We start from the raw sequence: 27314 nt of genomic DNA, 5'->3' as shown, positions 1-27314 counted from the left end.
CCCCACTTACATGGGCAACGCTGAGCCCACCAGCCCTGGCCTCCCCTCCTGCGCTTGGACCCTAGGGGTACAGGCACCAGCACCCCGCCACAGTTCCAGGGAAGGGAGCACACCTCCACCCACCCTATCCCGGGAGCTGCAGCCTGCCCTCCACCCAGCCCTGGGCGGTGAGGACAGATTTCAGTCTCTGCCCTCCCTGCTGTGAAGGGGCAGACATGGTTTGAGCTGCTCTATTCTATCTTTTCTTCTCCCCCTCTGCCCCCCGTCCCCAATTCCAGGCAGCCTTGGGACAGAGCCCTTTTCTCTGGTGGTTGAAGGTCCTGTGGGCAGCAGGGTGTGAGCCTGGCCCTTCTGCCAAAACCATCAGAGACCGGCTACCTCCCCTCCTTGGGCATCCCAGGCTCACTGCTGAGCTTGGGTCTAGCTCGCTCTGGACAGGCTAGGTTCCCCACCCTGCCTTAACCGTGGGGGTTGCTTGGTCCCTTCCTGCTCCAGCATAGCGGGCGGCCCCTTTAAATTCTCTGGGTGCATCTGAGAACCCTCCTTGTTCCCCCAACAAAGAGGTCAGTGTCTGGGTTCTGTGCCCAATGATAACCATCAGAAACCCTATCTCTACCGCATCCGCTGTGACAGCCATATCTCAGGCTGTTCCCAAACCTGCCTTGCGTCCGTGAAGCAGCATCCAGGGGTGGCGGGGTCCTGGCTCAGGGAGCCAGACGGCCCGTGGAAGGCCTCCCAAGGCACCACGGGCAGGCTCACGGGAGGTCAGGGGCGCAGGCTGTGGTGGGCTCTGATCAGGCCTGCACCCCTGTCTTGTCAGTCTGTCCCACTCACCATTGCCAGAGGCATCCCCACCCAGGGGGCGGCTCAGGTGTGTCAGGCGAGAGAAGCACAAGGGACCCACTGTGTGCCATGCCTAGGCTGGGCATCTTCCCTTAGGGATCATTCCCTATGGCAACCGCAGGAAGAGGGGCCTCACCAGGAGGGCCCTGGTCTGGTGCGCTGCAGCACCCCACCCTTTGGCCAGTGCTCGTCCTGCTGAAAGTTTGGCTCTGCCCGGCCATGACCACTGATGACAACCTTTGGGGGAGTTCCTGTGGGGAGAGCCACTCAGAGCCTGTGGTGCCCGAAGGCCCAGCCCCATCTGCGTGGAGCCAGCTGACCTCATGTCAGCCTCATAGGCCGGGGCTGCCTGACCAGACCTGCTGCTCCTCCAGAGGGTCCCTCCTGCCTCTCACTGACATCATGGTGGCCTTGCAGATAAAGTGGATGAGCTCTGGGAGGGCAGCTGGACAGATAGATGGATGGGCCAGGTTAGTGCAGGCCTGCTTGTTCATTCATCCATCCACCATCCATTTACCCTTTCACATATTTACATACCTACCTATCCATCCACTCACCCACCCATCCACCCATCTTCTACCTGCCCACAGATTCACCCACCTGTCCATTCTTCACTTGTCCATCCACCTTCCATTTATCCATCCACTACCCACTCATCCATCCACCGTCCACCTGCCCATTCACCCGGCACTCAACCTTCCATCTGACATCTACCTGTACACGCATCCATCCATGTATCCATCCAGTGTCCACTCACCCTTCCATCCATCCTCGTCCATCTACTATCCTTTCTCTATTATCCATCCATCTTCTGCCCATACATCCAGCACTTAACCTTCTGTCTAACATCTATCTGCCTGTACACGCATCCATCCAGTTATCTAGCCAGTATCCACTCACCCTCCCATCCATCCACCAACACCCTTCCATCCACCTCTGCCCATCATTCTACCATCCAGGTCATCTGTCTACCATCTGCCTGTCCACCTATCCATCCATCCCTCTACTTATCCTCCACTCTTCATCCTCTTACCCGTCTACATATCCACCCACCACCCATCCTGAACATTTCTTCTGCATCGGAGTACAAGTTTTACACTGCTGGGCCTCCAGCCCCTGGGTTTCCAGTGAAGGCCCTAGTTGCATCCTGGGGTATCTTGAGGTCCCACAGCGAACCAACTCTTGACTCCTAGCAGGCTCTGAGGACTGTGTGCTTTCCTGAGTCCCATCCCCAAGGCCTGGCATGTGCCAGGACGCCACCGTGCCTCCCCTCTGCTCTGCAGGCGGCCTAGGCCCAGGGTGATTGTGGGAAAGTGCTGCCACACCCCAGAGTTGCCCCTCTCCCACTTCGTCCTCCAAACAGCAAAGACAAGCTGCCTGGCGGGCGACGGGATGGTCTGGGGTGGGAGGTACGCAGGGGAGAGAGCCGGGCCCATCAACTGAGCTCGATAAGAGGCCCGCTGGAACGCTAGTGAAAATATTTAGACAATAAATGAAGTATCGGAGAGGCACGCGTATCTTTAAGAAATCAATCATCTTGTACGCGTGTCTGGACACTTGGCGCCAAGGCGGAGATAGTGCCTGCTGGGAAGATAAGGGTTAATCAAGGATTTAATTCTGCAGGAGATAAAGCCGCAGGCCGAGCGGGCTGCCCTTCCTCCCTGGGCTCCTCTGCGAGCCTCAAAGGAGCGCTCCCTGGACACTATCTCCGGCCTGGAGAGGGTTTCCAGCCTCACGCCAAGTCTCCCCAGGCTGACCTGTGCCCCGGGCCCAAGGAGTACAAGAACCTCCAGAGGGGAGGCTGCCGGCGGGAGGGGAGGGTCTGGGGATGGGGGGTGCAGTGGGGATCCCGGGTCTCCAGTCCCCCAGCCCCACCTTCAGGGGTGTCTGCTCTTTGGTCCTGGTCACGTTACCTACCCTCTTGGGCCTCAGTTTTCTCATCTGGACATTGGGAACAGCAGTGCCTCCCTTAGGCGGGGCTGGAGAAAATGAGGGGCGAAGTCTAAAGATGGGCGCCTAGCAGTTGTGTCTGGAACACACAGCTGTCCCTTGGAAGGGGCTGATCTTCCCCAAGTAAGGAGCGGAGGGAGAGGTGGGGTCCTGCTCAGGACAGACGGAGGGCGCCAGTCAGCCTGCCCTGGTGCCGTCACCACTACAGCTTTTCTCTGCACTGAGAGTTGAGATGTAACAGTCACGGAGCTCCCATCAACGCCCCCCTAACAGCTACCCTCTCGAGGGTTGGCTGCCACTTGCATCCCTCCAGTGACAGGGAGCTTCCTGCGGTAAGCACCACAGCCTAAACCACACAGTGGAGCCAAAGCCTGGCTCCTTCCATGGAGCTGAAATCCACGCTGGAGCTCTCACTGCTTGCTACCTGCTTGGGGCCATGGGACAGGAGGGTCGCCCTCCACAGGGTGCTGGCCATGCTGCCCTGGAGGCGTGGCCTGGAGTAATCGCCACACGGGAAGCCGGATGCCCTGCCTTCCAGACGAGCTGCTGCTCTGCCACCCTCTTCACTGCCGGGAGTGCAGGCTCAGGCCTCAAGGACCCTACGGGACTCCCGTGTGTCCCCTGGAGGTTCCCTGGGCTGAGAGACAGTGGCTCAGAGAGGCGGGGCACACGGCAAAGCGGCCACAGGGTGGGAGACTCCAGGGTCCGACCCTGTGCCATGGGGATGGCCTGGCCTTGAAGGTGGGCACAGGGCCAGCCTCCTACCACCTCGCTGAGCCGTCTCCAAGCTCCTGAAGCCCGGGTCCTGATTCTGAGACCTCTGCCCCAGCGTGACCCACGGCCCAGGCTTCACTTTTCACCAGAGTGGCTAGGGGCCGTGAGCCACCATCGGAAGGGCATGCCTGGGGATTCTGCCCATGCTCCCTGCCAGCCCTGCTGCAGGCCCCGCGCCTGGGCCTGGTTTCCTCTGCAGAGAAACGGGCTCTGTCGGGTTGGAGCTGATTAGAGCTGTGGGGAGGGGGAGAGGGACAAGCCCACCCTCGCAGCCCCGCACTGCCACTGACCAGCACTACAGGGCACCTGCTAGCACCCTGGATCCAGCCTCACCTGAATGCCACACTAGCAGTCGCAAGGGCCCAGGCCATGGCTGCGCCTGCGCATGTGGGGCGCCGGGCCCTGGACTTGGGGGTGCCAAGCTGGGTGCTGCCTGGCCTTTGAGGCCAGCGTCACCACGGTTGGAGGTGTTTCCCAAACACTCATCGTGTACAACCTCCCTCCCACCCATTCCCATCACAGCAGGTGCCCACCCCACCGCCCATACACCAACCCACACAGGCTCTAAAGTGAGCACTTGTGCCCCCTCCGAGAGGACGCCGCACCGACTCGCCTTAAGGAGAGGGCACCTCAGAAATAGCCCTGAGACAGGTGACATGTCCCCCAGTGGTCATCAGCCCGTACTGGAGACGTTTGGGCACCGACAGTGCCCTCTCCTGTCGTCAGGAGGACCCACAGGCATGTGATGGGATGCATCGCTCACCCTGGGTCGCAGCTGTATCCAGAAACCCACCTCCCTGGCCACTGGGGGTGGCCCCACCCGTGAAGCCCAGTGCTGGGCAGCGCCGCTCGCTTGCCTGGGCACAGGCCAGGCCCGGGCCCACCACTCGGTTCCTTGCTGCTCCCTCCCCTCAAATGCCCTTCCCTTTCCCTGCCTCACCAGCATCTACTCCTTCACCAAAGGCCCGCTCAAAGAACCTTCCCCCAGGCAGCCCTTCCTTGGTCACCCTGAGGGCTATAGCCCCACACCACCTCCCCCAGGCAGCCCTCCCTGTGCTCCCACAAAGTTCCCTCTTCCCTTCCCTCCTGGCCCCAGCACCTCACATCTGTACCTCCTGACCTGTTTCAAGTCGAGAGGCAGGAGCTCCTGGGCGAGGGTCTAGCCCAGGCCTGGTTCAAGGATTGAAGGGCCTGTGCCCTGGGCTGGACACTGCCTTGGCCCATGCGGCTGAGATTGGGCTACTTACCAGTTCTGCCTGCCCGGGGGACGAGGCTCTGGTCTGGATGCTCCCTCGGAACGGGCCCCAGGATAGGCCCTCTGTGAGGCTGCACCGAGCCCGCACACACCTCTGTCCGTCTTGCAGCAGTGGCTCCAGCTCGTCTACAGGGAGAGACCAGAGGTGTGAGGAGGGCCTGCTGCCCAGCTTTAGTCCGTCCTTGCAGCCCCCCCTCACCCGGGAGCATTCAGGGGACTGAGGGCAGAGGAGGGCGGGTGACGGGTGGGTGGCCCTGTGGCCTGGCCCAGGTTACGAGGGTGGTGCTGGGTCCTGGGGGCCAGGCCAGACCCTGTGCTCAGACCTTTTAGGGGGGATGGGCAGGCTGCAGCAACCAGACAGAGAGGGGTGCCTGCCACTGGATCTGAGCAGGTGGCCACACAGCTCGGGGACCACGGCTGCCGTGTTGGGATGAATGTGCCTTGCACAGCTCAGGACGCGCACACAGAGCCAGGTCACCCCCTCTGCTTTACATGGGTGCAACACCGCCGAGGACGACGACGCCGACAAGACTCACCTCCCGTCCCGGCACACAGTCCTCCCAGCCCCCTCCCATTGGCTTGAGTCCCGAGATCTGCAGAGCACACACGTGCAGGCAGCTGTGGAAGTGCTGGTTTCCCACTGTGAGTCAGGGACTGCATACCTCCCACCTCCTGGGGTTCGGGTGAGGTTGAGTGAGTCAGTCCTCTTAGCACCTGAGCACAGGGCCCAGCAGGGGAGCCAGGACAGGAGCTAAGTGTCCTGCCCCCGAGGTCCTTGGCACAGCCAGACCGTGTGCACCCAGGTGGCACCATCACTCCCTGAAGGACCCCCGCCCACTTTCAGGAAAGGTTTGGACCGGATTCCTGCTGTGGCCCTTGGTCAGCAGCTGCCTTTCTGAGTAGTCTGCTGTGCTACTGGGGGTCGAACGCTCTCAGGCTGAGGCCACCTGTGCTGTGGCCAGGGCGGCCACCGCAGGACTCTGTCCCATGGATGTGGACTGCTGGCCTCTGCCAGGAGCACCCCCAGTCTCTCTCACAGGGCAGGACTTAAGGGTTGCACAGTGTCTGCAGTCAGGCTCCCAGGCTCAGCTGGGCCTTGCTGCATGACCCACATAACCTTGTGGGGTGGACTACAGGGCGGCCCCTAAAGACACCTGCGCTGCAACCTGGGGGTGGGCCCTTCAGCAAACAACAGGTGTCCTCGTGAGAGGGACACAGGAAGAAGCCCCTGTGAAGAGGGGGCAGGGACTAGCATGACACAGCCACGGGGACACTGTCCCTGGAGCCTCGGGGAAGAGCGGGACTTCCAGTTCCAGAGTTGTGAGAGTAGATTTCCGACATTTCAAGGCACCAAGGTTGTACGATATTCCCTGGGAGAGACACAAGTGGCAAGTTACCCGCCCACTAGAACCGGTGTCCTCAGCAGGGAGGGGATGATGGTGGCCACGCCCCCACAGGGCGGTCCCTCCCCAGGCCACACGCCCTCTGCCCTGGAAGGCAGGGCCACCTCATCCCTTGGGTGCCACCTAGGCCTACAGAAGCCTCATGTGGCCTGGCCTGGACCCCAAGCAAGCACTGCTGTGTCGGCCCCACTTCCTGGATCCCCGATCGGGCAGGCTGTGGCCTTAATGGGCCCGATTATCAGATAACTGCCGGCCTAATGGCACAGATAACGTGCAAATACGCCAGGAGGCCTGGCTAAAACGTTCTAACTGGGTCCTTGTCTTCCACGGGCCTGATAAGGTGGCAGGGGACCAGGACGAGGCCAGGCGGCGGTGCCCTTTATCGGCCCTGTGGGGAGGGGCAGAGGCCGCCCCATTGCTCTGTGGCCTACCTACAAGGGGCTGTGAACTCCACCGCACACCAGGATGGCCTGGGTCCTGGCCAGGGCTCCGCAGGGTACTGGCCAGAACCCGGTCACCTGTTCCTGCCCAAGTGGCCCTGTGACATCAGCCCTCCCCTCGTTCCCTCCCCCAGTACGGATGAGGAAACAGGCCCCGAGAGGTGGTGAGGCTGACAGAGGGAGGTCAGGATCTGAGCACGGGCCCCTGCTCTCCAGGGCATACCTGGGTCTCTGGTGCTCCACCTGGATGGCCCCAGGGGGTGGGAATGTGGGGAGCAGAAGAGGCTGCCTAATGGCGAGCTTTCTGGGTCCTTGTGGGTGCTGCTTCTGAGGCTAGGGGGAGCCCACCAGGGTTAGGGTATACTGCCCATCCCTCCCATTGCCCCCACTGGAGGCAGGGGTCAAGGAGGAATCTTTCCAAACCCCGATGTGCGGACAGCCAGAGCCTTCAAGCCTCGTGGGGTCTGCATGCTCACAGGCCTCTAGAGCAGGGAGGCCCACGCCCCTCCTTGGGCTTCAGTTCTGCTGCTGGGGCCACGGACAAGCCAGGGACAGTCCTTTCACTGCCCGGGGCCTGTTCCTGGTTTGTCAGGCTGGGGAACCCTGTAGGAGACAGTGCTGTCCATCCGAGGCCAGCACCCACCTTCCCCAGGGGAGGAGGAGCAGGAAGTCGTTTCAGTCTTCCTAAGAGTGGTCGAGTCCCACCGAGACCTGGGGACACAGCGGGGATGGGGGTGGCTGGCCCAGGTCCCCCTCCACGGGCGGGATGGGGTGCAGCCCTGGGCCCCCAGTTGCCCCTGACTTGCTACAGCTGTGGGATCCTGAAGCCCCTCTAGCCCTGGCGGCCTCCTGGAAGAAGGGGCAGAGCACCCACCCACGCCGCACCACAACAAACTGCCAGCTCCCTAATCGCGCCCCAGGGCTGGCGGCCCCCATTCCCAGATAACAGCATGGCTGGTGCTTCCCGTGGCAGCTGCTCCATCTCCTGGGTATCACGCACCACCAGAGAGGACGGCTCCTGATAAAGGCAGCCGTTCAGCACAATGAGGTAGAACTCACCACTTTGGGCTTGCTGGGGGCAGGTCCAGGCCTGGGAAAGGCATGGAGGCTAGGGACCTGAGGGATGTGAGCTGGGGATCAGGCAACAGTCAATCAGAACCCACTTCCCTAGTCCTGAGAGGCTGGGCATTAGAAAGGGTACCCCATGTGGGCAAAGTCAGGGCCACAGCAGGTACCTGGCTGGGTGGGGCGAACGTGGCTAGATCTTAGCCTCAGCTCCCTCAGTGCACTCGTGCAGTCCACAACCTGTGCAACTGTCCACTGGTGATGTTCAGCATCCCTCCTGCCTAACCCCAAGCACAGGTCAAGCAGGTGTTAGAGCCCAGTTAGCACCTATCAGAGACCCTTTCCCAACCAGAAATAAAACTGTATCCAAAAAAGTGGGGTGAGGGTGGGTGAGGCCACCTACTTCTGGCAGACTAGGTACTCGGTGAGAGCTCCATTCAAAGCTGAGAATGAATTAAAGTATAAATGAGCAAAGAAGGGGCTGGGGGTGGCAGCTGACCAGGTGAGTGACAGGCAGGAAGACACAGCTATTTTTAAACGGCCCCCAAAGCTCCAGAGGATCTAGACACTGGTGGCCTTGGAGATGGTCAGCTCCCAACCGCACTCACAGGAAATGTGGAGCCAAGGAGGCCCAGGAATGCTCAAGCCACAGTGTGAGGCCTGGCTGGGTGGGACCAGAACCATCTTTGGACTTAACAAAATCCCAGGCAGGTACCTGGGGCAGAGCTGAGGGTGGCACATCCTCCCAGACGTGGACGGCGGTGGCAGCGCCACTGGTGGGCCAATCAGGGTGGGCTTCCAGGTGGAGGTGTCCTCCGCCCTGCGAGCCTCCTGTGACCATGTCTCCATCTCCTCCTCCCAGCTCCAGAGAAGCTGGAGCAAGCAGGGCGGCTAGGACTCCAGCTCCAGCAAGGTCCTGGTGGAGGCCTCCCTGCCTTACCTACCACAGCCCCATCCCCACAGCTGGACAGTGGGGGAACGATGCCATCTGCCCTGAGAACTAACGTGGTCTTAATGGAGGGTCCGGCTTCTGTTTATTGAGCCTTAGCCCAACACTTGCCATAAATCACAGGGATTCCTCCCAGCCATGCTGAAGCTGTCCACCCCCAACCCCCACCCCAGGCGTACAGGGGGAGAGAATGAGGTTCAGAGAGATTAAAAGACCGGCTCAGGGTACACAGCTGGCTGGTGGGATTTGACCAGAGCCCTAGCACACTCCCAGTCAGGGGCTTGACACCCATTTCTGGGTGGAAGCAGGAGGCGATAGAGAGGAGAGGGTGGGGAGAGGCTGCTGGGGGGCAGTGGGCAGCCCCTGCTCTCCTGTCGCGGGCTGGCTCCTCCTGGTGTGGAGGAGGGGCAGTCCTGTGTGGCCTGGGTGGGCCTCCCCAAGGGGGTCGGGCCATGACTACCGGCACAGTGTCAGGACAGAGACTAATTTATTCTGGTAAACAACCCCACACACATTATTTCCAGAACAAACATGCCACGCTGGGATTCAATTTCACTCCTAAAGCATGTGTGAGAGTCCCGATGAGAAAATTCAGCCTTTGCATATTTACATGATTTAAACATCTATTTAGGTCTCAAACCACTTCAATGGCATCCTGAGGGGCCAGAAAAAGGAGGCAGGATTGGGCATGGCTCCCCAGGCCCGGCGTGGCGGCTGGGAGCACTGGGGTCTGGAGCCTACAAACAGGCCAGTCCAGCCACTGCCTGGCTCTCGCTGAGCCTCGGGTCACCTGCTGGGCTGGTGGCTCCGAGAGTAAAGATGGTGCCGGTCAGCACATGGGCCTGACACGCCCCCTCCCCTGCGCCTATGTGTTTCCACACCTCTGGTCCTGCCAGGGCTGTGGAGAGCTGTCCTCAGACTCAGCCCTGCCCCCAGCTCTGTCCCACAACCTGGAGTCTTTGGCGGCCTCCTTCAACAACAGGCAAAACAAACAGTGAGGAGGCTCTGGTCTGGCTGCGCTTCCTGCTGGAGTGGCCCAGAGAGCTCAAGCAACCTGCTTGAGGCTGCTCAGCAAGGGCTGCCGCCACCTGGCCAGACCCAAGCTCCTTCTTGAGGGAGGATCCGGGGCTCCAACCCAGACCATCTGGCTCCGGAGCCCACAAGCGCAGCCACCCCCAGGTCCAGCCGAGCCACGGCCTGCTGGCCGCTTGGCAGTTCCGACCGAAGGGCCCTGACGTCCACAGGAGTGTCTGAGCCCAGGCCTGCTCCGAGCCCTGCTGGCTGGCCCCTCCTTCCAGGGGCTGGGCTCCATCTGTGCTAATGGCCAGTGGCCTCCAGGGTACAAAGGCCAGCCGCCCGGCAGTCCCCGCCCTGAACGGTGGGCTCTGGGATCGGTGTGTGGGTGCCCACCCTGGGGTCACTGTCAGAACCTACTTATCTAATCGGCCTCATCGCTCCCGCCCGGCCCCGCCCTGCGGCTCCCGGGGGCCAGCTGGCCCCAGCTTTGTCGGGAGCGGCCCTATCTCAGGGATCACGCTGTTTGCCTTTGATAAAAGTCACAGAAAAGGGAGAGGAGTGAGAGGGAGATGAAGAAAACCCCAGAGTGAGCAGGCTCCGCCCTGGCGGGTTCTAGAAGTCTCCAAGGGCCTGGTCCCAGAGCAGCATGTCCCGCACCAATGTGCAAGCAGGCCCAGAGGGGGCGTGCACCTCCCTCAAGGTCACACAGCAGGCCAGGCGGTGGGGTTAGCCTGGCCAGGTGGGGTGGGCACCACCAAGGCTGTGGGGGCCCCTCTGGACATGCAAGATCCGGGGCTGGTCACCTTCCCTCCTGCATTGTGGCCGTGGAGTCTCTGGGCTGGGAGGGGAGGGTCTGTCCATGCCGGTGCCAAGGCCCTGCCCGTGTGTGGCTCTCCTGTGATCTGGCTGGAGGGGCAGACTGGCCTGGTGGACCGCAAACTCCCATCATCTCCTCGGAATGCTCCCAACCTAGGTCCTACCTGCTGGCCTGCTTTTGATTCCTGTTTACAGATGCGGCCACATGGCCCAGAGGAGGGGACTGGGAACAGGCCAGGAGGGGGACCCAGGTCCTGTGGCACAAGCAGCACTGTGGGATGTGCCCGGGTGAGCCAGCGAGGTCAAAGTGCACGGTGGGCAGCCAGCTGCTCAGCAGGAAGCCCACATACCTGCTGGAGCCATGTGGCTTCTCCCACCCAGGCTGGTGCCCCAGGCTGGGTGGCAGCAAGACTCTCACCCTGGCTACTGACAGGCTTGGTGGCTTTCTCTAAGCTTTCCCTCTAGGCCTCAGGACCAGATGATGGCCTGGATCAGGCCACACCTGAATCCCACATCAGGAAACTAAAAGGGGCAGAGCTTGATCCTAACCCTGCTGTCACCAGTGACCATGGTACCTTTTGGACAGACTCAGGCTCCCAGCTGTGACTCACGAGGACGAAGTGTCAAAGGGACATGGTTTAGCTTTGGGGTAAAACTGGTGGAGTCTATTTCTGCCACTCATTGCAAGGTGAGGAGAACATGTCTTGGAGAGGTCAGGGGATGGTCTTAGGTCACAGGGCCAGTAAGCAGCACAGGAGGATGAAGCCCAGATCTCCCTAACCCCAGCCTGTGACCCCACGCAGGCAGTATGTTCTCGCTCACAGCAAAGCCAGCACACGGAGAGGCTGAGCACCCCGGGCCCTAGGCACGACCCTGTCTCTGTTCCACAGGGGAGCTTGCAGGGTGGGAAGCCATCCTGACACCAGTCCTGCACACAGGCCCAGCCCTGGAACACTGGGCCCACAGCCGTGGCATAGCCAAGACGGAAGGGATAACCTGAAGCGTGCCTTCTAGATAAGACAGCTCGGGGAGACACTGGCTCAGAGCAAAGCCACTTGAGTGCTTGGAGGATCAGTGGCTCTTTGGGGCTGGGTGAGGGCTTCCCCTCTGCCTCCAGCCTGGGTGCCCCCCAGGGAGCCCCTTAGAGTACCTGGACCCTGGCAGGAGAGCCTAGAACCAGCAGAAACAGCTGGAGGGGCTGGGACCTGGGGGCACGTATGAAAACAGTGACGGGCTGCAATGAGTTAAGAACTATATGGATACACCAGGGTCTCTGGCATTGTGGGGGTAACTGGATGCTGAGACAGAGCCAGGCTCTGGTTCCCATGGGACCACGACCTGCTGGAGCCCAGTGCTGCGTGCGCCCCTTGGCCTCAGATGCCACCCTATCCTACACCCACTCTAGGGGCTGAGCTCCACCAGATCTCCGCTGTGTAGTTCACGTTAGCAAGGGCGCAGCTCTGGAGCTGTAGCTGTGACCAAGATGATGCCCAATTCACTGACAGGGAAAGTCAGATGAGAGGACTCCTGGGAGCTGCCCCGTGGCCCCTGCGTGCCACAGGGCGCACTGCCGCTCGGGGGTCTCCCACTTGTCTGCCAGCCTGGTGCCCTCTGCCAGCACCCCTGAGTTCCAGGCTGGGCAGAGGCTGAGCCTCCGTGGAATGAGGTGGCCTTCTCATTCCAGGCCAGAGGTTTTCAAAGGGCTTCGAGCCCAGAAGCTCCTTCCCAGGAAGCTGCCCACAGACCCTGCACTCACAGCGGCAGGTGGTGGGGGCGGGGCTGGGGCTCAGACCCAGAGGACCCCTCTCAAGCCCCTCCCTTGGGGTGGGGCACACCTGCCCCCACACCTGACATCTGGGTGGCTGTGTCTCATGGGGCCTGCCTAGCGCAGGGTGGAGCCGGCAGGCAGGCAGGTTCCCCGGAGCCGACGGCAGAGGGGGCTGGTGGGGCGGCACGGAGGCCCGTCCATTGTGGGCCGGTGGTGCCAGGCACCACAGGGCCTGGGCCAGGGAAGGCCCTTCAGCGGGCAGGACCCTGGATACTCTGGCTGGGGGCCTCTGTTCCCAAGTCCCCTCATGCGTGCATTGGGGCACCTCCACCAGCTCACTGTGCCCTGAGCTGCCTCCAGCGCCAAGGGGCCCACGTGTGCATTTTAGTGACTCTCAGTCTCTCCCTAGAACGTACCCACTGGGCAGGGGCACTGGCAGCTGGCTGTGTCTGAGAGTACCTGGGTGCAGCCCACCCTGTGGGCATCTGTCTGCAGGACGTGGCAGGGGGGTGGACCTGGGGCTGAGCACCCGGGCCCTGCTGATGAGCCACAGGCCTGGGAGAAGGGGCAGCTGGTCGTGTGGGGCCAGAGGGGTGAGGCATGACCCCCATGCCTGCCCGCACCTGCTCTGAGCCCCCAGATGCATGGAGGCCCAGAGCCACCTCTGGGGCTCCCGCTTCCCATCTGTGAAGAGCTGGCACATGGGATGGGTGAGGAGAAGGACATGCTGGCCCCTGGGCCTGGAGTCCACTGTGGACTGGCCCCACCCACTAGCGGGTGACGCCAGCCCCCAGGCGCTGAGCCCCTGGCCCCCACCCCGCCCCCGCCAGCTGGTGCTGTGAACTTCTCTTCCTATCGCTGGGACATCGCTGGGATTATTGATTTTTTGACACAGAACAACAGCCTATCTCTATCGGGCTGAACCCTGGCCCCGGCTAATGGCAGACTGGGACTGCCTGGGGAGAGCCAGCAGTGCAGGGCGGGGCCGGCCTCACACCAGATTTCTGACGGACCCCCCTCGCCCACCAGTCCGTGGGGCCCCACGGCCTCAAAGTAGGTGGCCGCATGGTCTCTCCAGCCTTCCCAAAAAGCTTAAAAAAAAAAAGAACTGTCCTGGTCTCCAGGCCTCAGTCTTCCCACCTGTGGAGTGGGCAGAGGGCCTCAGCAGCTCTGGGCCCTGGGACTCTGATCTCGGGAGAGACCCTGTGGCCTGAGAAACTGGGTGGGCGGGGGTCCCTGGCTCTCCCTAGCCCTGCCTGGTCCTGGAGGGGTGGGCTGGAAGCAGGACCTGTGATAAGGTAAGGAAAATACCTCCTGTGCAAACAGCTTATCAGGCTCCTATCAGCCTGGGCGTCCTGGCCCCGGCCCTGTTTTCCAGGGGCCAACGCCACCCAGGGCCTTTCTTTCTGGCTGGCTTCCAGCTCACCACCTCTCAGTTGGCCCAGCTGGCCCCGCTGCCCCCTGTGTCCCGGGGCCCCACCCCCCTGCCCCTCGGGCGCTGTCTCTCTACTGTGAATGGGCAGGAGTGGTGGGCATGAAGGCAGCTGAGGCTCTAGGCCAAGGCTGGGTGGTTGGGAGGGTAAAGGGAGGGTGCCCACCCTGCCACTGCCAGGGCACCACCCCAGCTTGGCAGGGGCCCACTCTGGCCCTGAGGGCAGTGGTGGGCACTGAGGTTGGCCAACATCATCGAGGAAGTTGCCACACCACACCACCCCACAGGGCTGGCCCCTAGGGAGTAAGAATCTCCCTTGGGAAGTGCTGGCAGACCCTGTGTGAGCACCCTTGGGCCACTCCGCCTACGGAGGAGGCTGAGCCTGGGGAGGGCTGTGTCACCCAAGGTCCCAGGGCTCTGGGGCACTGGCCCGAGGCCCCTGAGGATGACCCAGCATGAGGCCGGTCCCGGGAACTGTGAGCCCCTCTCAGGAGCCGTGCGGACCTGCAGACGCCTGCTCCCAGGATGCGGATGACTCAGTCCTCAAGCTACCACGTGCCCTGGGGGTGGCGATTCTCTGCGTTCACAGAGGTGGAGACCGAGGGTCAGAGGTGATCTGGCCATGCAGTGCGGTGGTGACTGAGTTCAAGCCCAGCCCCCGACTCCTGCCCAGCGCTCTGTTCTTCCTGCCCCTGTGTGTGTATGTGCACACGGGGGGTGGGTGGGGCAGGGGCCAAGGAAGAGGCGGCTTAGAGGACAGAAGGCCCTGCTTCCTGCACACAGCGGGCCCCAGCCAGCCCCAGCCAGCCCCAGCCAGCCCCAGCTCCAGACACAGAGCCCTTCTCTAAGCCTCTGCCCAGGAGCCTCCAGGGCGCCCCTGCTGACTCTCCACAGTGCACGTGTGTCTGCAGCCCGCGGCTGGGCTCCACCGGCCCTCTGCCTCGGGACCCGCGCCACTCTCATCTGCCGAGGCGACGGCTCCTGCCCTCTCTGTCAGGTCCTGGGCCCGCAGGGGAGGCAGAAAGGCCCGGGACCGGGGAGGCGGCGGTGGCAGTAGGCACACACACGGCACAGCAGAGCATCTGTGCGCAATCTGTTTCCTTGGGAATCGTTTCTCCCCTTTCGTGTGGACATTTTGCAGAGCAGCAGAAATAAAAACATTGATGGCTTACTATCTTCCGCACGCGGCGATGACTATCCACACCACCACACCACCCTACGCCTGTCTGCGTTTGAGATTATTTTTTCTGGGGTAAATTCCTAGAAGTTGAACTGCTGAGTCAAGGCAGGGGCATCTGAGCACCCTGAGGGGCTTGGGCGGCTCTGGCCTGAGCACCTGGAGGTGTGTGAGCACTCACGGGGCTTCGGTGGCCAGCTTGGCACCCACTGCGCCCAGCAGCTGAGACCACAGTGGACCTGGGACCCAGGCTGGCTGGCTAGATGCCAGGGCCACCTAGCGGAGGGGCGTGTGTGGGGATGGGGTCGGGGAGGGGTGGACACAGGCTCTGTCTGGAGGGGGAGGGGTGGCCAAGGCAGCAGGACGCCTCCCCTTACACACAATATGCCCCGATAGCATCGCTCATTTCAGGCCCCGCTCGGCCCCTTCGGGCAGGATATGACCAGCCCTCGAGCCGATGGCAGCCCCTTTGTCCCATCTCCAGGCACTGATCTTATCGGTCGCGTCCACTGCCGTAGTAATGGAAACACGCGGTGAGGAAATAAAAAGTTAGCGCCCAGACAGAGCAGTAACGATAAATAAATAAATAAGGAGCCCGGCACCGCACAGGAGGGGCGCAGGGACACTGTTAGATCGGGAAGGCCGGGTGGGGGGCTCCGCTCCTGGTCTGGCCAACCCTCTGCAGCTTGCCTCCTTCACCTGTCAGGTGGGCCGGCCAGAGTCGCCTGCTCCCTGGGCTGTGGGGAGATCCCGAGACGGACAGAGCCGGGCATGAGGGCAGCCCTGCCCCAGTCTCCCCTGGCCCCCAGGGCCGTGAGCCCCAGGTCACCCCAACATGCCCCCCGTGCGAGCTTGGAGGGGGCCCCATGTCACACACACCGCTCTGCCGCCCCGCCCGCTGGCTCCTCCAGATGGCCCGAGTGTCCCGTCCCCCGTCCCACAGACGCACGGCCCAGGTGCCAGGCAACACACCCCAGTAGGAGTGGGCATGGCGAGAAGTCAGTCTGTCCTGATGCCCGTGGTCAGTGGGCCCCCCCAGCCCGGAGCAGCTGGACAGTCACCAGTGCTGGTGGCAGTAACCGCGGCCGTGCAGGTCCCTTGCCAGCGAAGGTGCTGACGACAGGGAGTGGTGTGGCCCTGGCCGCCTGCCGTGAAGCTGGCCTGTGCATTACACGGGAGGTGGCGGCGGGGGGAGGCGAGCTGCGGTGCCCCAGGCCACGGTGGGCCCAGGAGGATGAGGAAGCACACTTCCGGGAGGGGTCACCCTCTCCAGGGGCTCCAGCCAGGGCCCGGTGGCCCCACACCCCCGATGTCTGGAGGCCCTGGCGGGACAGGCGGATGCTCAGACGCCCAGCCTCGGGGTTGGGGGCAGCCAGGGCAGGAAGCGGGCGGGAGGGCGGAGGAGGAAGCCGGCTCGATTAGCACTCGCGGCAGAGATAGGCGGCCCAGCCGCAGATAGCCACTCCCGGAAGGCGGTGAGGTCAGCGGCCAGGCCTGGGCCCCCACCCGCAGCTGGGAGAGGGGGATCTGGGCCTGGCCACACTCCCCGCAGGGCACCCCGCGCCCCCTCCATCTCCACCAGCACAGGGTCCGCACCTGCCCACCAAGAGGCCTGGAGAACCCGGTGGGGCTGGGCTGGGAGGTGGGACTACAGGGCCCAGCCCCGGTCAACCCGCGTCTCTCTGGGTCTCAGTGTCCTCGCCTGAAACACGGGAGCACGGTGCCGGCCGCCACATTTCCGGGTGGGCCTTTTCACGGGTCTCTTGTGTCCACACCAGAGCCCCTAGAGTCCATTCACCACAAAGCCGCTGGGCCAGCCCTGTACCGGCCATGCGGGTGGGCCGTCTTCCCCGGTGTCCACGGAGCTCCCGGTGCAGACCTCCGAGGGAGAGAGGCACGCACCCCTCACCACACGTGCCCCGTCTCGGTCGCCTTCCCTGATTAACTTCTGGGCCCCTGCTGACCGCTCTCCGCGTAGTCTGCGGCCCCGGGAGGACTGGGGCTCCCCCAGGGTCCGTGACAAAGACTGGCACACAGTAGGTGCTCAATGAATGAAAATGGGAGTGAGTGGACAGGCTGTGTGGCAGGGAAAGTCCAACGGGATGGTGGGCAAGTCTTGCTAAAGAGCGGTCCATGGATTGCCGGCCCCGCTCATGGGTCCGGCCCCCCTCCGAATGACCCGAGGCCCGGGCCTTTGTTGGGGAGGAGCTTGAAGTCAGAACTGGGCCAAAGGGCGGCTTCTACTAGCCGGTGAAGGACCACTGACCACGGAAGGGGCTACTCAGGGCTGAGGGGTCAGCAGCCTGGTCTGGGGGGGATGGGCCATGGCCTCAGCCTCCCTCAGGGTGGCAGGGGCGCAGGCCCTCTGCTCAGGGCCCTCCTGGGGTGTTGTGTGTAGCCTGGCACCTGGGCCTCTGGTGCCCGCTGGCCTGCACACGACGTGGCATCCAGCCAGAAGGAGGGACCTCGGGCTCACGGCCCCCGCTCAGCCTTGGCCCTGGGGCTCTCCCACAGGGCCCCGCTGGCCGGGGGTTCAGGTCGCTCCCCTAGCCTGGGGACTGATGCCCTGGGGAGGGGGCTTGAGAGGGGGTCAAGGAAGAACTCAAGGGGGCCCGTCAGGGTCACAGCCAGCCAAAGCCCAGGACCCTGAACCCCATTTCCACGGAAACCACCTCAGAGTGGGATCCTCCTGCTCTCTGAGACTGTCCCGGTCAGGGGTCCCCAGATGGCAGCCGGCTCCCCTCACTTTTCTGGTCTTTGCTCAAACGCAGCTCAGGCCGCCCGACTCAGAACAGCCCCTCAGTTCATTCCAGAGCCTCCCCCCTCGACTCCCCTGGACATGTGACGCCTTTACTTCTTTATTATTTAGCCTCTGTCTCCCAGATCAAAATAACAGCCCCTGGGGGCTGGGATGACGCTGGCACTGAGCAGGCGCAGGAAGCACGGGTTTGCTGAGCGAATAAACGACCCCCTTCCCTGGCCCATTCCTGGGCTGCAGACCCCCACTCCATGCTCCTAATGGCCCATGTCTCACCTCCCCTTTCCAGCTGGCGGTATGTGGTAAACATCTGGGAAGGATGGTCGCTGCGGAGACCAACGACCCCCTCCTCGGAGTGCCCCCTCCCTGCTGCTCCAGTCCTTATCCACTCAGCTGTGAAGGGGGTCAGGATGGGTGGAGGGCCCTCTGGACAGGGGTTGGGAGTGGTCTCAGGGAACACGTCTCTCTGGGGACATCTGCTGTGGAACGGAGGTGGCTCCTGACGGAGCTCCTGGCTCTGGTCTCTGGAGCTGACCCCAGGCTGACCCCCACCGCCCGCCGTCGCCCCCTCCTGTGCCCCTCCCCCCCGCCCGCTAATCTAAGATAAATGGGCCTATTGGGCCGCAACGCCAGGCCCAGTGATAACACAAAATAGCTGAAATGATTTTTCCCACCCACACATGCCGAGCGGGTGGGAGGGGCCATGCGGCCAGGCCGTATCAGCCCATCTCCCCGCTGTCCATCAGGACGGGCCGTCCTGCCTCAGCCGCCTGCCCACCGCCGCTGCCCGATAACAAACCTTGAGGTCTGCAGAGAAACTCCAGGCGGCAAGATTAGTCCACTGAGTGCACCCAGACGGCCAGTCCGATGCCCTTGCGCACGCTTCTGGGCGAGAATGCCGGGCTTCCGGCAGACCCCTGGGACCCTGCACAGAGAGGGAGCAGCTCCGGGGCCCAAGCGGAAAACAGCAGCTGCCATACCCACCCCTGCTCCCAGAGGTGGTGTCCATTAGCCCACTCTCCACGCAGCAGCCAGCCAAACATCCTGCTTCACACCCACCCCGTGTTACGGCCAAGGCAGTGGAGGCATCTCACTACAGTCCATGGCCTTGAGCCCAAACCCTGACCCATCCGTGGCCTGTCCTGTCTCTCCCCAACCCCGTTCCAGCCACGCCCATGCTGTCCAAACCTCAGGGCGTTTGCACGTGCCCGCTCCTCACCTGAACACCCTCGGCCCACTCCAATGTATTCTTTAGGCTGCACCTTGGGGGTGGGGCACACCTATGGTGCTGTCCTGGCCTGACCACCTGGCTGTCCCCTCTGCTGACCTGCGGTGTGGTGGGGACGTGGCCAGCCTTCCCATCTCGGCCTCAAGGGCCCGGGATGAAGCTGAGAACCAAGAACGTGACACCTCATGTTTGGTCATCTGAATTTTGTCTTGTAAACAGAGGTCACCAGGAAAGAGTTCCAGGCCCTGATACACTTATAGGTGAAGGGACCCTGTTCCTGGGGCTCTGACCACACTGTCAGGTCATGGGCCTGGCCATCTGTGGAGTGCAGGCCACCCTCAGGGCCACTTGACTAGCCACCAGAGCTGGTGGGGAGCCCTGGGGTCCCTTAGGTTCACCCCTTCACTCCCCAGATACTCACTGCCCCTGAGGTGGACAGCCCTGCACTCAAGGGTGTCTGGACCACGCTGCCTCCTGGATAGGTGCATGAAGGTACGTGCTCACATGGTCTGCCCCAGGCAAGTCCCTGCGGGGAGGGGACCCCCACGAGGTCTGGCTGCAGAGGAGGCTCTCGGGTCCCTGGGGGCCCAAACCCAGCCCAGCCCCCACTCACTGCTCCCTCTATTTCTCATGCCCCGGCCAGGAGGCTGAGGCCACGCCAACCACCACTGCAATGGGGGCCACAAGGTGGGGGACAGGGCCAGGACCCTGCACAGCTGAAGGGGACCCTCAGGGCTCCCAGCCCTCTCGGGGGCTGCCTGTGTGCCCAACCCTCTGCTTTTCCTTCACGTTAACTGGGGAGGCAAAGGGGGGCCTGTTGCTGGGGCCACGGAGCAGAGGCAGGGCAGGGCCGTCACAGATGCGAGGTGGGGATTTCAGATTACAGCTCCCAGCCATCTGCATATCGGAATTCTAAACAGCCAGCCCCTTGCACAAACAAGGTCATTTCAAAGATAAAAACACCCGGCTCCCCGGGTCCCTGCCGTCCGCCCCTCTCCTCTACCCTCTCACTTGGGCTGGTGGCTCAACGGGAGATGAGAACAGTGCCAGGCAGGGCAGCCCCCTGCCCAACACCCCCTCCCCATTGCGGACTGTAGCCGCCCCACAGACTCAAAGCCAGGGCTAGGTCCCTGCTCTGCTCTCATTCACTTTCCCAGTGGCAGCCCCAAAGGACCCCCTCTCTTGGGACCAGACCCCTGCCCGCCGCACCCTGCTCAGCACCCTGGGGTCCTGGCGCGGGCTGTGCCTCCGGCTGGCGCTCTCCTCTCCCACATCCACGCAGACCTGCTGACCTCAGCACCTTCGTGCCTGTGAGCCCCTCGGGGTCACTTTTCTGGTGAGGACACTCCCCTCCTAGACAGTCCACGAAGCTGGTGGTGTTCGGGTTCCATGAGGATGGGGGTGCCCCTGCCCACCTGGTATGGCCTCCACACCAGCCTCACCCCCAGTGCTGCTGCCCCTGCCGCTCAGAGGAGGGGAGTGACCTCTCTGCGGACCCAGTCCAGACCCCGGGCTCCTGAGGGTCAGTGGGGACCCCTGGCCAAGGTGCCCGTTACCAGCAGGGGCTCCTCCCTGCTCCGTGGTCTTACACAGCGGCCTCTCCCCCAGACCCCCCGACCCAGAGGCCCGGGCCGCCCTGGCAGATTGACAGCACCGAGTGGGGAGCTGGCTCCGCTCTGTGTGCTCATAAAGATGAGGAAACCAAGCCCAGAGAGGTCAGGCAACCTGCCACAGTCACTCAGCAAAGCTGGCTCCAGGCCTGGGCAGGCAAGTTCCGGCCTCTCAGCACAGCCAGGGCTGGACGGGGTTCCTGCCTGAAGCAGCTGCACTTGAGAAGCAGCCGCTGGCAGCTGACGACGCTCGTGATGTCTGAAGTGAAGCGACATCCGGAGCGCCTCCCCACCTGTTTCTGGAGCTCTGGGGTCGTGGTGGGGTGGGGGGAGCCGGCGTGGGGAGGAGGGAACTGGTGTGGGGCAGTAACGAGGCTGGAGCTGACAGGCCCCTCACACACCCTGCGGCCCAGACTTCGCTGTGTGTGTGGTGCATGTCTAGGCCCCCCCGGGAAGAGAGGCTGGAAGGCCTCCCTTCTGCCTGGGTTGGGGGTCTCCTGGAGTCTTTGCTCAGGGCCTGGACCCCTGCAGGAAGGGCAGCTGCACCAGACCCATGCGTGGCTGGAGAGAGGCGTGTGGCCCAGCCTTTCTGCTGAGTTGAGTCACCTGCCTTGGGACCTCGCGGTATCAGCCCCCACCTGGAATGGGTCTGACCCAGGAGCTGTCCTAGCTAGCAGAAGACAGTGGCCAGAAAGGCAAGGTGGTGGGGGCAACCCCCTGCTAGGGACACACCAGGTGTGTGCAAGCCCTAGGCCTCACATAGGAGACCGAGGCTCAGGGTCCAGCCAGCGGCCCCCAGAGCCAGGCAGGACAGGGTGCGCGTGATTCCGGTTGGCCTGACAAGCCAGGTCCCCGGGGTGGTAGTCCTCACGTGGGATGGGGCAGGAGGAACAACTGGATGTCAAGCGATCCTCAGATGGGGAGGGGGAGACGAGCACAGGCAGGGGGTCAGCGGGACCGTGCGGGAGGGGCCAGGGAGCCACCAGAGCCCCAGGACCTGGCGAGGCGTGGCTGCACACCCCTGCCCCTTGGCTGGCCGGACCCTGGGTTGGGCACTGCCCTTGGGGATGCCGATCCAGCCAGCCCCGGCAAGGCCTGCCTCCCATCGCCAGCAGGACAGCCCCTACAAGATAAGAGCCCATGGGGCCTCTCTGGCTTCCCGGCCAGGCGATAAGTGTGGCCTGTTTGGGGTCTGATAGAGGACGGTCACCACGGCGGTTGGCCAGCGGCCGCTTATCGGCCCATCGCTGCCCACTACACAGAAATTCCTATCTGCGGGGGCCGACAGGGAGCCCCCCCGTGGCCCCCAGAAGATGCAAATAGCGCAGGAAGCTCCTGGGTGCACCCATCCGAGCCACGGCCCCCACAGCCACCCTGGGGCCAGGCCCTGATCTCCAGGGGCCTCTGCCTTCCCATCTGTAGAACATGGATGCGGATGCTAACAAGGCCGTGAGGTGGGCGGGGGCCGACACAGGACAGCTGGGCCGGCATCCACATACGCACAGCCCGAGCTCCAGAGCCGGGCTGGAGTCTGGTGTGCTGCCTCCAGGCAGTGACGTGGACCGGCCCCAGGGCTGCTCTGCGCCTGCCTCAGGGGCTGGTGTGAGGACGGCCCGTCCCCTTCATCCCCATGGTCACGCTCCAGACTGCAGCCTCAGGGTCCCATCCCTGGACTGGTGGTGGTCCCTGGAGTGTGGGAGCCACGGGGCTGAGGCAGGGCTGACTTGGAGTCTGTAGGCACCTTGTTGTTACCTCGCCCTAGACCTGGGGAAACTGGGGCAGCAGAGTGGGCCCCAGCCCCCCAGCTCTGTCCCCTGTGTGTAGGGAGGCCTGGCCCCGCAGGTGGGGCTCCAGCTCAGCTGTGCCCAACTGGTGGTGTGGGCCGCGTAGACGTGTGGCCTGAGGCCTGTCCCTGGCCAGGTGCTCTGCGTGTGGAGAGGGCATGCTGTGGGCACGGCCGGCTGGGGCTCCTGGGGCCCCTCCCCGCCTGTCACTGGGTCACCGAGGTGATGTGGGGGCGGCCAAGGAGTCCTGATGGCAGCGGGGTGGCTGTGCTAACACCCCTCCCCGCGCTGGGCTAGCGTGGGAGCCCCAGCCTGTCTGGCCCAGGGTGGCGTCTCAGTGAACTGACTCAGCCCTGGTCTTGAGTCTGTGGTCGTGTCTCCCATCCTGGTTATGCCCAGCAGCCAACCCTGCCCTCTCTGGGCCCCAGACGCGCACATACAGCAAAGGGGCCAGCAGGGAGCCCGGAAGACACACGAGCCCCTCATCTCTTTGGCGCCCTGCAGACATCACTAAGCAGTCCAGCCCTCTCTCATCGGCACCTCGGGATCACGATGAGGTTCACAGGGCTACTCGAGCTGAACTGCAGGAGAGCATCTCTAACACTCCTGGGAGACCATGGGGGTCCTCTCTGCCGGGGTGAGGTCTTCCCAGCCCCCACAAGCTGAGGCCCTTGCCGTACGTCCCCTGCAACCTCCCTCCCCACGCTGCTGGCTGTGCTGCTGTCAGTTCCCCAGGAGTCTGTCTGCTCAGAGTTGATGTCCAGTACACAGCAGGTGCTCAATACATGCTACGTGGCTGCGCGCCTGCCCCGGGAGTGCGGCCTCCATCCAGGCCCTGCGTTCACCAGGGCCACGCCCACCCTTCCTCACCTAGCGGCCAGGCGGGGCCCTGACGGCCAGCCACGCTGTGCCCGGTGAGCTGCCTCAGCTCCGATTAGGAATCGCAGCAACAGGCAAAGCCCCCAGCCTGCCTGCGACTCAAGCCGGTGGAAATGCGCGCCTCGGGGAGAGCCTGGTGGGCCCTGAGCTCACAATTCCAGCTACAAATGGGGTGGGGCGGGGCAGCACTGGGAGGCACAGAACCACTTCAAAGACACACCCTTCATCCAGGAACCTGGGGGGCTGGAGCCGCCTCCTGTCTCCCCTCCCAACCCCTGAGGCTGGAGCCCCTTCCTGGCTGGCAAGGGCCTGGAAGACGGGCAGCTCCAGATCCACACCCCCACCACCCTGCCTTGGCCCTGCTGCTCCTGCCTGGTGGATGCCCTTCCCGTCTCACGGCTGCTGCTCCGCTGTCCCTGCCAGACCACACCCTGCCTCCAAGGAACCCTCAGAGGCCCGTCCACTGCGCAGGGCCCTGGTTTAGCTCTGAGCATCGGCACAGCTCAGTGTCCCCTCCAGGGAACCTGTGGACCCACAGGCAGCTGGACTTTGGAACAGATGCCAGGCTTGGGCCCAACAGTTCACCACCCACCTCCTGGCCAGTGTACCTGGCCTGTCCACCGTGCTCTACCCCGCGCCATCAGGTGGCCGATTCTCAGGACCCCCCACTGGCTGGGCCCCAGGGCCGCCCTGCGAGGTGACGCTGCCGGACCCGGCCGCAGGTGCACCTACCTGGCCCACTCCAGGGGCTGCTGGCTGCCTCCTCTTCCGGCATCATCTCTGGCTCCCGATGCTCCGGCTCCTCAGGGCATCCTGGGGATGTGGGGGCCGGCGACAGTGGAGGGGGTGGAGGATTAGCCTCTGTGGAAAGGACAGCAGTAGGTTCCCTGGAGCCTCAGGACACCGAGGTGTCTGCCCACCCCAGCCCGCGGCCGCGAGGGATACTAAAGCCAGGTGGGTGAGCGTGTGGCCGCGGTGACCCCCTCACCCAGGCTTCTTCAAAGTTGGGTGGGGGTGCGATCAGACATCTCAGTTTCGCCCCCCCGGCCTCTTAAAAAAACAAACCCTCAGCCCCTCATTAACTGCAGCAGTGATAGGCGCCCTCCCCGCTGCTGTTAATAATTAGAGTGTGGATGGCCTCTCGGCACGCCCTGGCCAGCGGGCACACGCGCGGCCCGGCTCCCGGTCTCCTCGGCTGGCAGCTGGGGGCCCCTCCGCCAAGCCCCGCACCCAATTCCAGCCCAAAGGGCATATTTGCCTTCCCTGCTGGACCGATAACCACCGCGGCCCCCAATCAATGAGGTCCCATAAAAGCCCCCCCTTGGTGACGTCACACACCCGGCAGATTATTAATACCGTGATAAGGGCTGTGATTAACATCGAATAAATCAATCACACGGTATAAAAGTCCTATTATTTTTGGCTATAAATCAACGCGGCTGGCATCTGAGCTCCAGCCACTGCGCGGGAGCCACGCTGGGCCCGCCCGACAGGCAGACATTGCTCCTGCCGCCTTATCACGCCCATCAGCGCGTTATCACCGCAGTCTGTGCCAGGTGCAACCCCGACTGTTTTTTCCAGCTCCTCCCCGGGCCCGCCCCCACTCCATGCAGCCCAGCTCCCAGATCAGATAAGGGACCCAACTCCCCGGGGCAAAGTCCACCAGGAACCAGCCGCTGGCCCTCTGGAGACCGAGGCCCCCGTGAGCTCACAGCACCTGATGGTGATGGAGGTGGTGGTGGAGGCCCCTTGCCACTCCCTGGGCCACTGAGGGGCTCAGGCCCAGTTACAGGTGTGGAAAGCAAGGCTCAGAAAGGGCTGAGGCTGGGGCCAGGCTGGGGTGGGCGGGGCGGGTGCAGGCTGCAGTGCTAAGTGACTGATGGAGATGATGAAGGCAGAGACAGCCACGAGCAAGAGTGTCAGAGCCCAGGCCTGCGCCCCTCTGCTCTGCCCTCTGCCCGGGGAGCTGAGGATGATGGGAGCCCTGGCCCTGGGTTCGAGTCCTGCTGGCCTGGCCTCACTGCAGGGGCCGGGACCCCAACGGGCTGCGCTGGGGAAAGGCACACAGGCCGTAGGTCTCAGAGGATGGGGCCTGTTGTGGTTATGCCGGGGAGACTCTGACACTGGCACCTTAGTGGGGCGGGGGTCCACACTGAGGAGCCCCCCACCTTCTGTCTGGAATCTCAGCCCCTCAGTCCCAGCCCTACCGGGCTGTCTTGCTGTCCTTTTGCGTCCCACCCCAGGGCCTTTGCTCGGGCGGCTCCACACGTCCTGCACATCTGCTCACGGCTGCCCCCACCCATCTCGCCTTCACTCCCGGTCACAAAACCACTCAGTCCTGTGACTGTCTCCCCCATCACACTATGGCCTGGGGGTGACTCTGCCTCTGTGCACGGGGCTTCATGGCACAGAGTGGGGATGGGAGTGAGGTTTCCACTCACGGCCAGCAGGGCAGAGGGCATGGGGGTGAGGTGAGCAGGACTCAGAGCCCACCCCCAAACCTACTAACCACCCCCCAGTCTCAGGTCCCTTTTCTGGAAAACAGGGGTGAGGGCGCTGACCTCCCCCAGGGCTTCCACCTCAGGGAGGCCTCTCCTCCTGGGGGTCTCTGGGACAATGTGAGGACGTGGCTGGGCCAGCTTCGAGGCCCTTCCAGGGGCCTGGCCAGAGGAGCCTCCTTGGTGTCAGTTAATCCACCGCTGGGTGTGTGTGGGAATCTCTCCTCCCAAGTCCTGTCCTCAGCTTTAGAAACGCATCCCCAACCCCTAGGACGCTGCCGCCAGGAGGGCCCAAGGAAAGGGTCCAGGTGCCCAGGGTAGGGTGGGGAGGGAGGGAGCCGGCAGAGGGCTGGGGAGTCCACCTGAACTCAGGCCTAGGGTGGGATCCTGTTTGGGAGTTTACAGGCGGGGTGACCCTGGGCAAATCACTCAGCCTCTCGGGGCCTCGTTCTCTCGTTTGTAAAGGGAGGCCCACAGGTGCTGAGGCAAGCGTCTCTGTTTCAGAGTCTGGGAGGTCACTCAGAGCCCACGTGACCTTGACTCAGCCTGGACTAGACCCTCCCCCTCTGGCCTCACTCTCCCCATGTGCGCCATGAAGGGCTCAGCTTTCCAGACCCCCATCCCCGACCCCCTCCACGCCTTCTCCTGGCCCTGCCCGGCATGGCTGGCCCGCGGGCACTTCTCAGCACAACGCCCATTTCACACTGTGGAAACTTGAGTCCTCGGTGGGCACTGGCTCATGTGAAGTTGCGAGGATGGGGGGCAGCCCAGGGGGCCGGGGCCAGGCCTGCGGGGCCCACCGCCCGACTCACCTGGACTGGAAGGGCTTGTGGGCTCGGGTTCCAGCGCTGTGGCCTCCTGCTCTGGGAGGCTGGTGTCCGCGGCCTGAGCCTCTTCTTTGGCCTCCATGTCTCCGAGGGAACCTGTGGACACAGCCCGAGAGGAGTCGTGAGGCGCTGCCCCCTCACGGTGCACCTACCACCGGCACCCTGGCCCTCCCAGAACTGGCGCAGCCCCGGGGGCCGGTGCAGCGGGGACCAGGCAGAGTCTCAGCCCCTCACGCGGCCAGAGGCCTTGAGGGGGTGGCCATGAGCAGGGCGTCCCCCAGGGATGCGCGTACCCTGCCCTTGTACCCACCCCAAGCCCCGCACCAGTTCCCACACCTGGGGGTCACCCAGCCGCCCGCTGCCAAGGCCTGCCCGCTGGGCCCCCCAGGGGAGACATCGCCCTGGCCTCTGTGCAGTCACCCCCATGCCCAGGCCCTCTCCTGCAGGAAGCCCTCACATGTGGGGTTCCAAAGTCTAAGGACATGCCGAGGGTGGGCCCCAGGGCAGGAGGAGCTCGTCAACCCGATTAAAGCAGCAATGGCCGATGAGGCAGAGGTGGGCACACAGATGCCTGCAACCAGCCCATCATCTTCCCTCAGAGGCTCCTGAGGCAGGGTCGGGGTGGGCGGGGTGGGTGGGCGGTGCCCCACAGGGGTCTCCTGACAGCCGAGCAAGCAGCCTGACCCCAGACCACCTGGGAAACCTGCCGGGGGCCCCTACGTGCAGGCCAGGGTGGCAACCTCTGCCCCGAGGTCAGGACGGTGCCTGTGTAGGGGGCTCGAGACCTGTGGAGAGCAGCTGTCCCACCTCGCCCTCCGCCAATCCCCCAGACCCTCGCCCC

General features: G+C 63.5%; 1 protein-coding gene across 5 annotated transcripts in view; it reads right to left on the bottom strand.

The window, feature by feature from the left end:
* ZFPM1 (zinc finger protein, FOG family member 1) overlaps positions 1–27314 on the bottom strand; it is a 60658-nt gene that overhangs the window by 10019 nt on the left and 23325 nt on the right. For 4 of the 5 annotated variants that reach the window (XM_018061841.1, XM_018061843.1, XM_018061842.1 and 1 more), the window contains exons 2-4: positions 26459–26569; positions 23881–24009; positions 4815–4948 (exon numbers count right to left, since the gene is read on the bottom strand). In XM_018061841.1, coding sequence (XP_017917330.1) covers positions 4815–4948; positions 23881–24009; positions 26459–26569 — 374 coding nt within the window. The remainder of the gene's footprint in view (positions 1–4814; positions 4949–23880; positions 24010–26458; positions 26570–27314) is intronic. The other variant, XM_018061845.1, reaches the window with a different exon arrangement.

Source organism: Capra hircus, chromosome 18, assembly GCF_001704415.2.
Source record: "Capra hircus breed San Clemente chromosome 18, ASM170441v1, whole genome shotgun sequence".
NCBI classification, from domain to species: domain Eukaryota; kingdom Metazoa; phylum Chordata; class Mammalia; order Artiodactyla; family Bovidae; genus Capra; species Capra hircus.
This window is presented reverse-complemented; position numbering and strand designations above follow the sequence as displayed.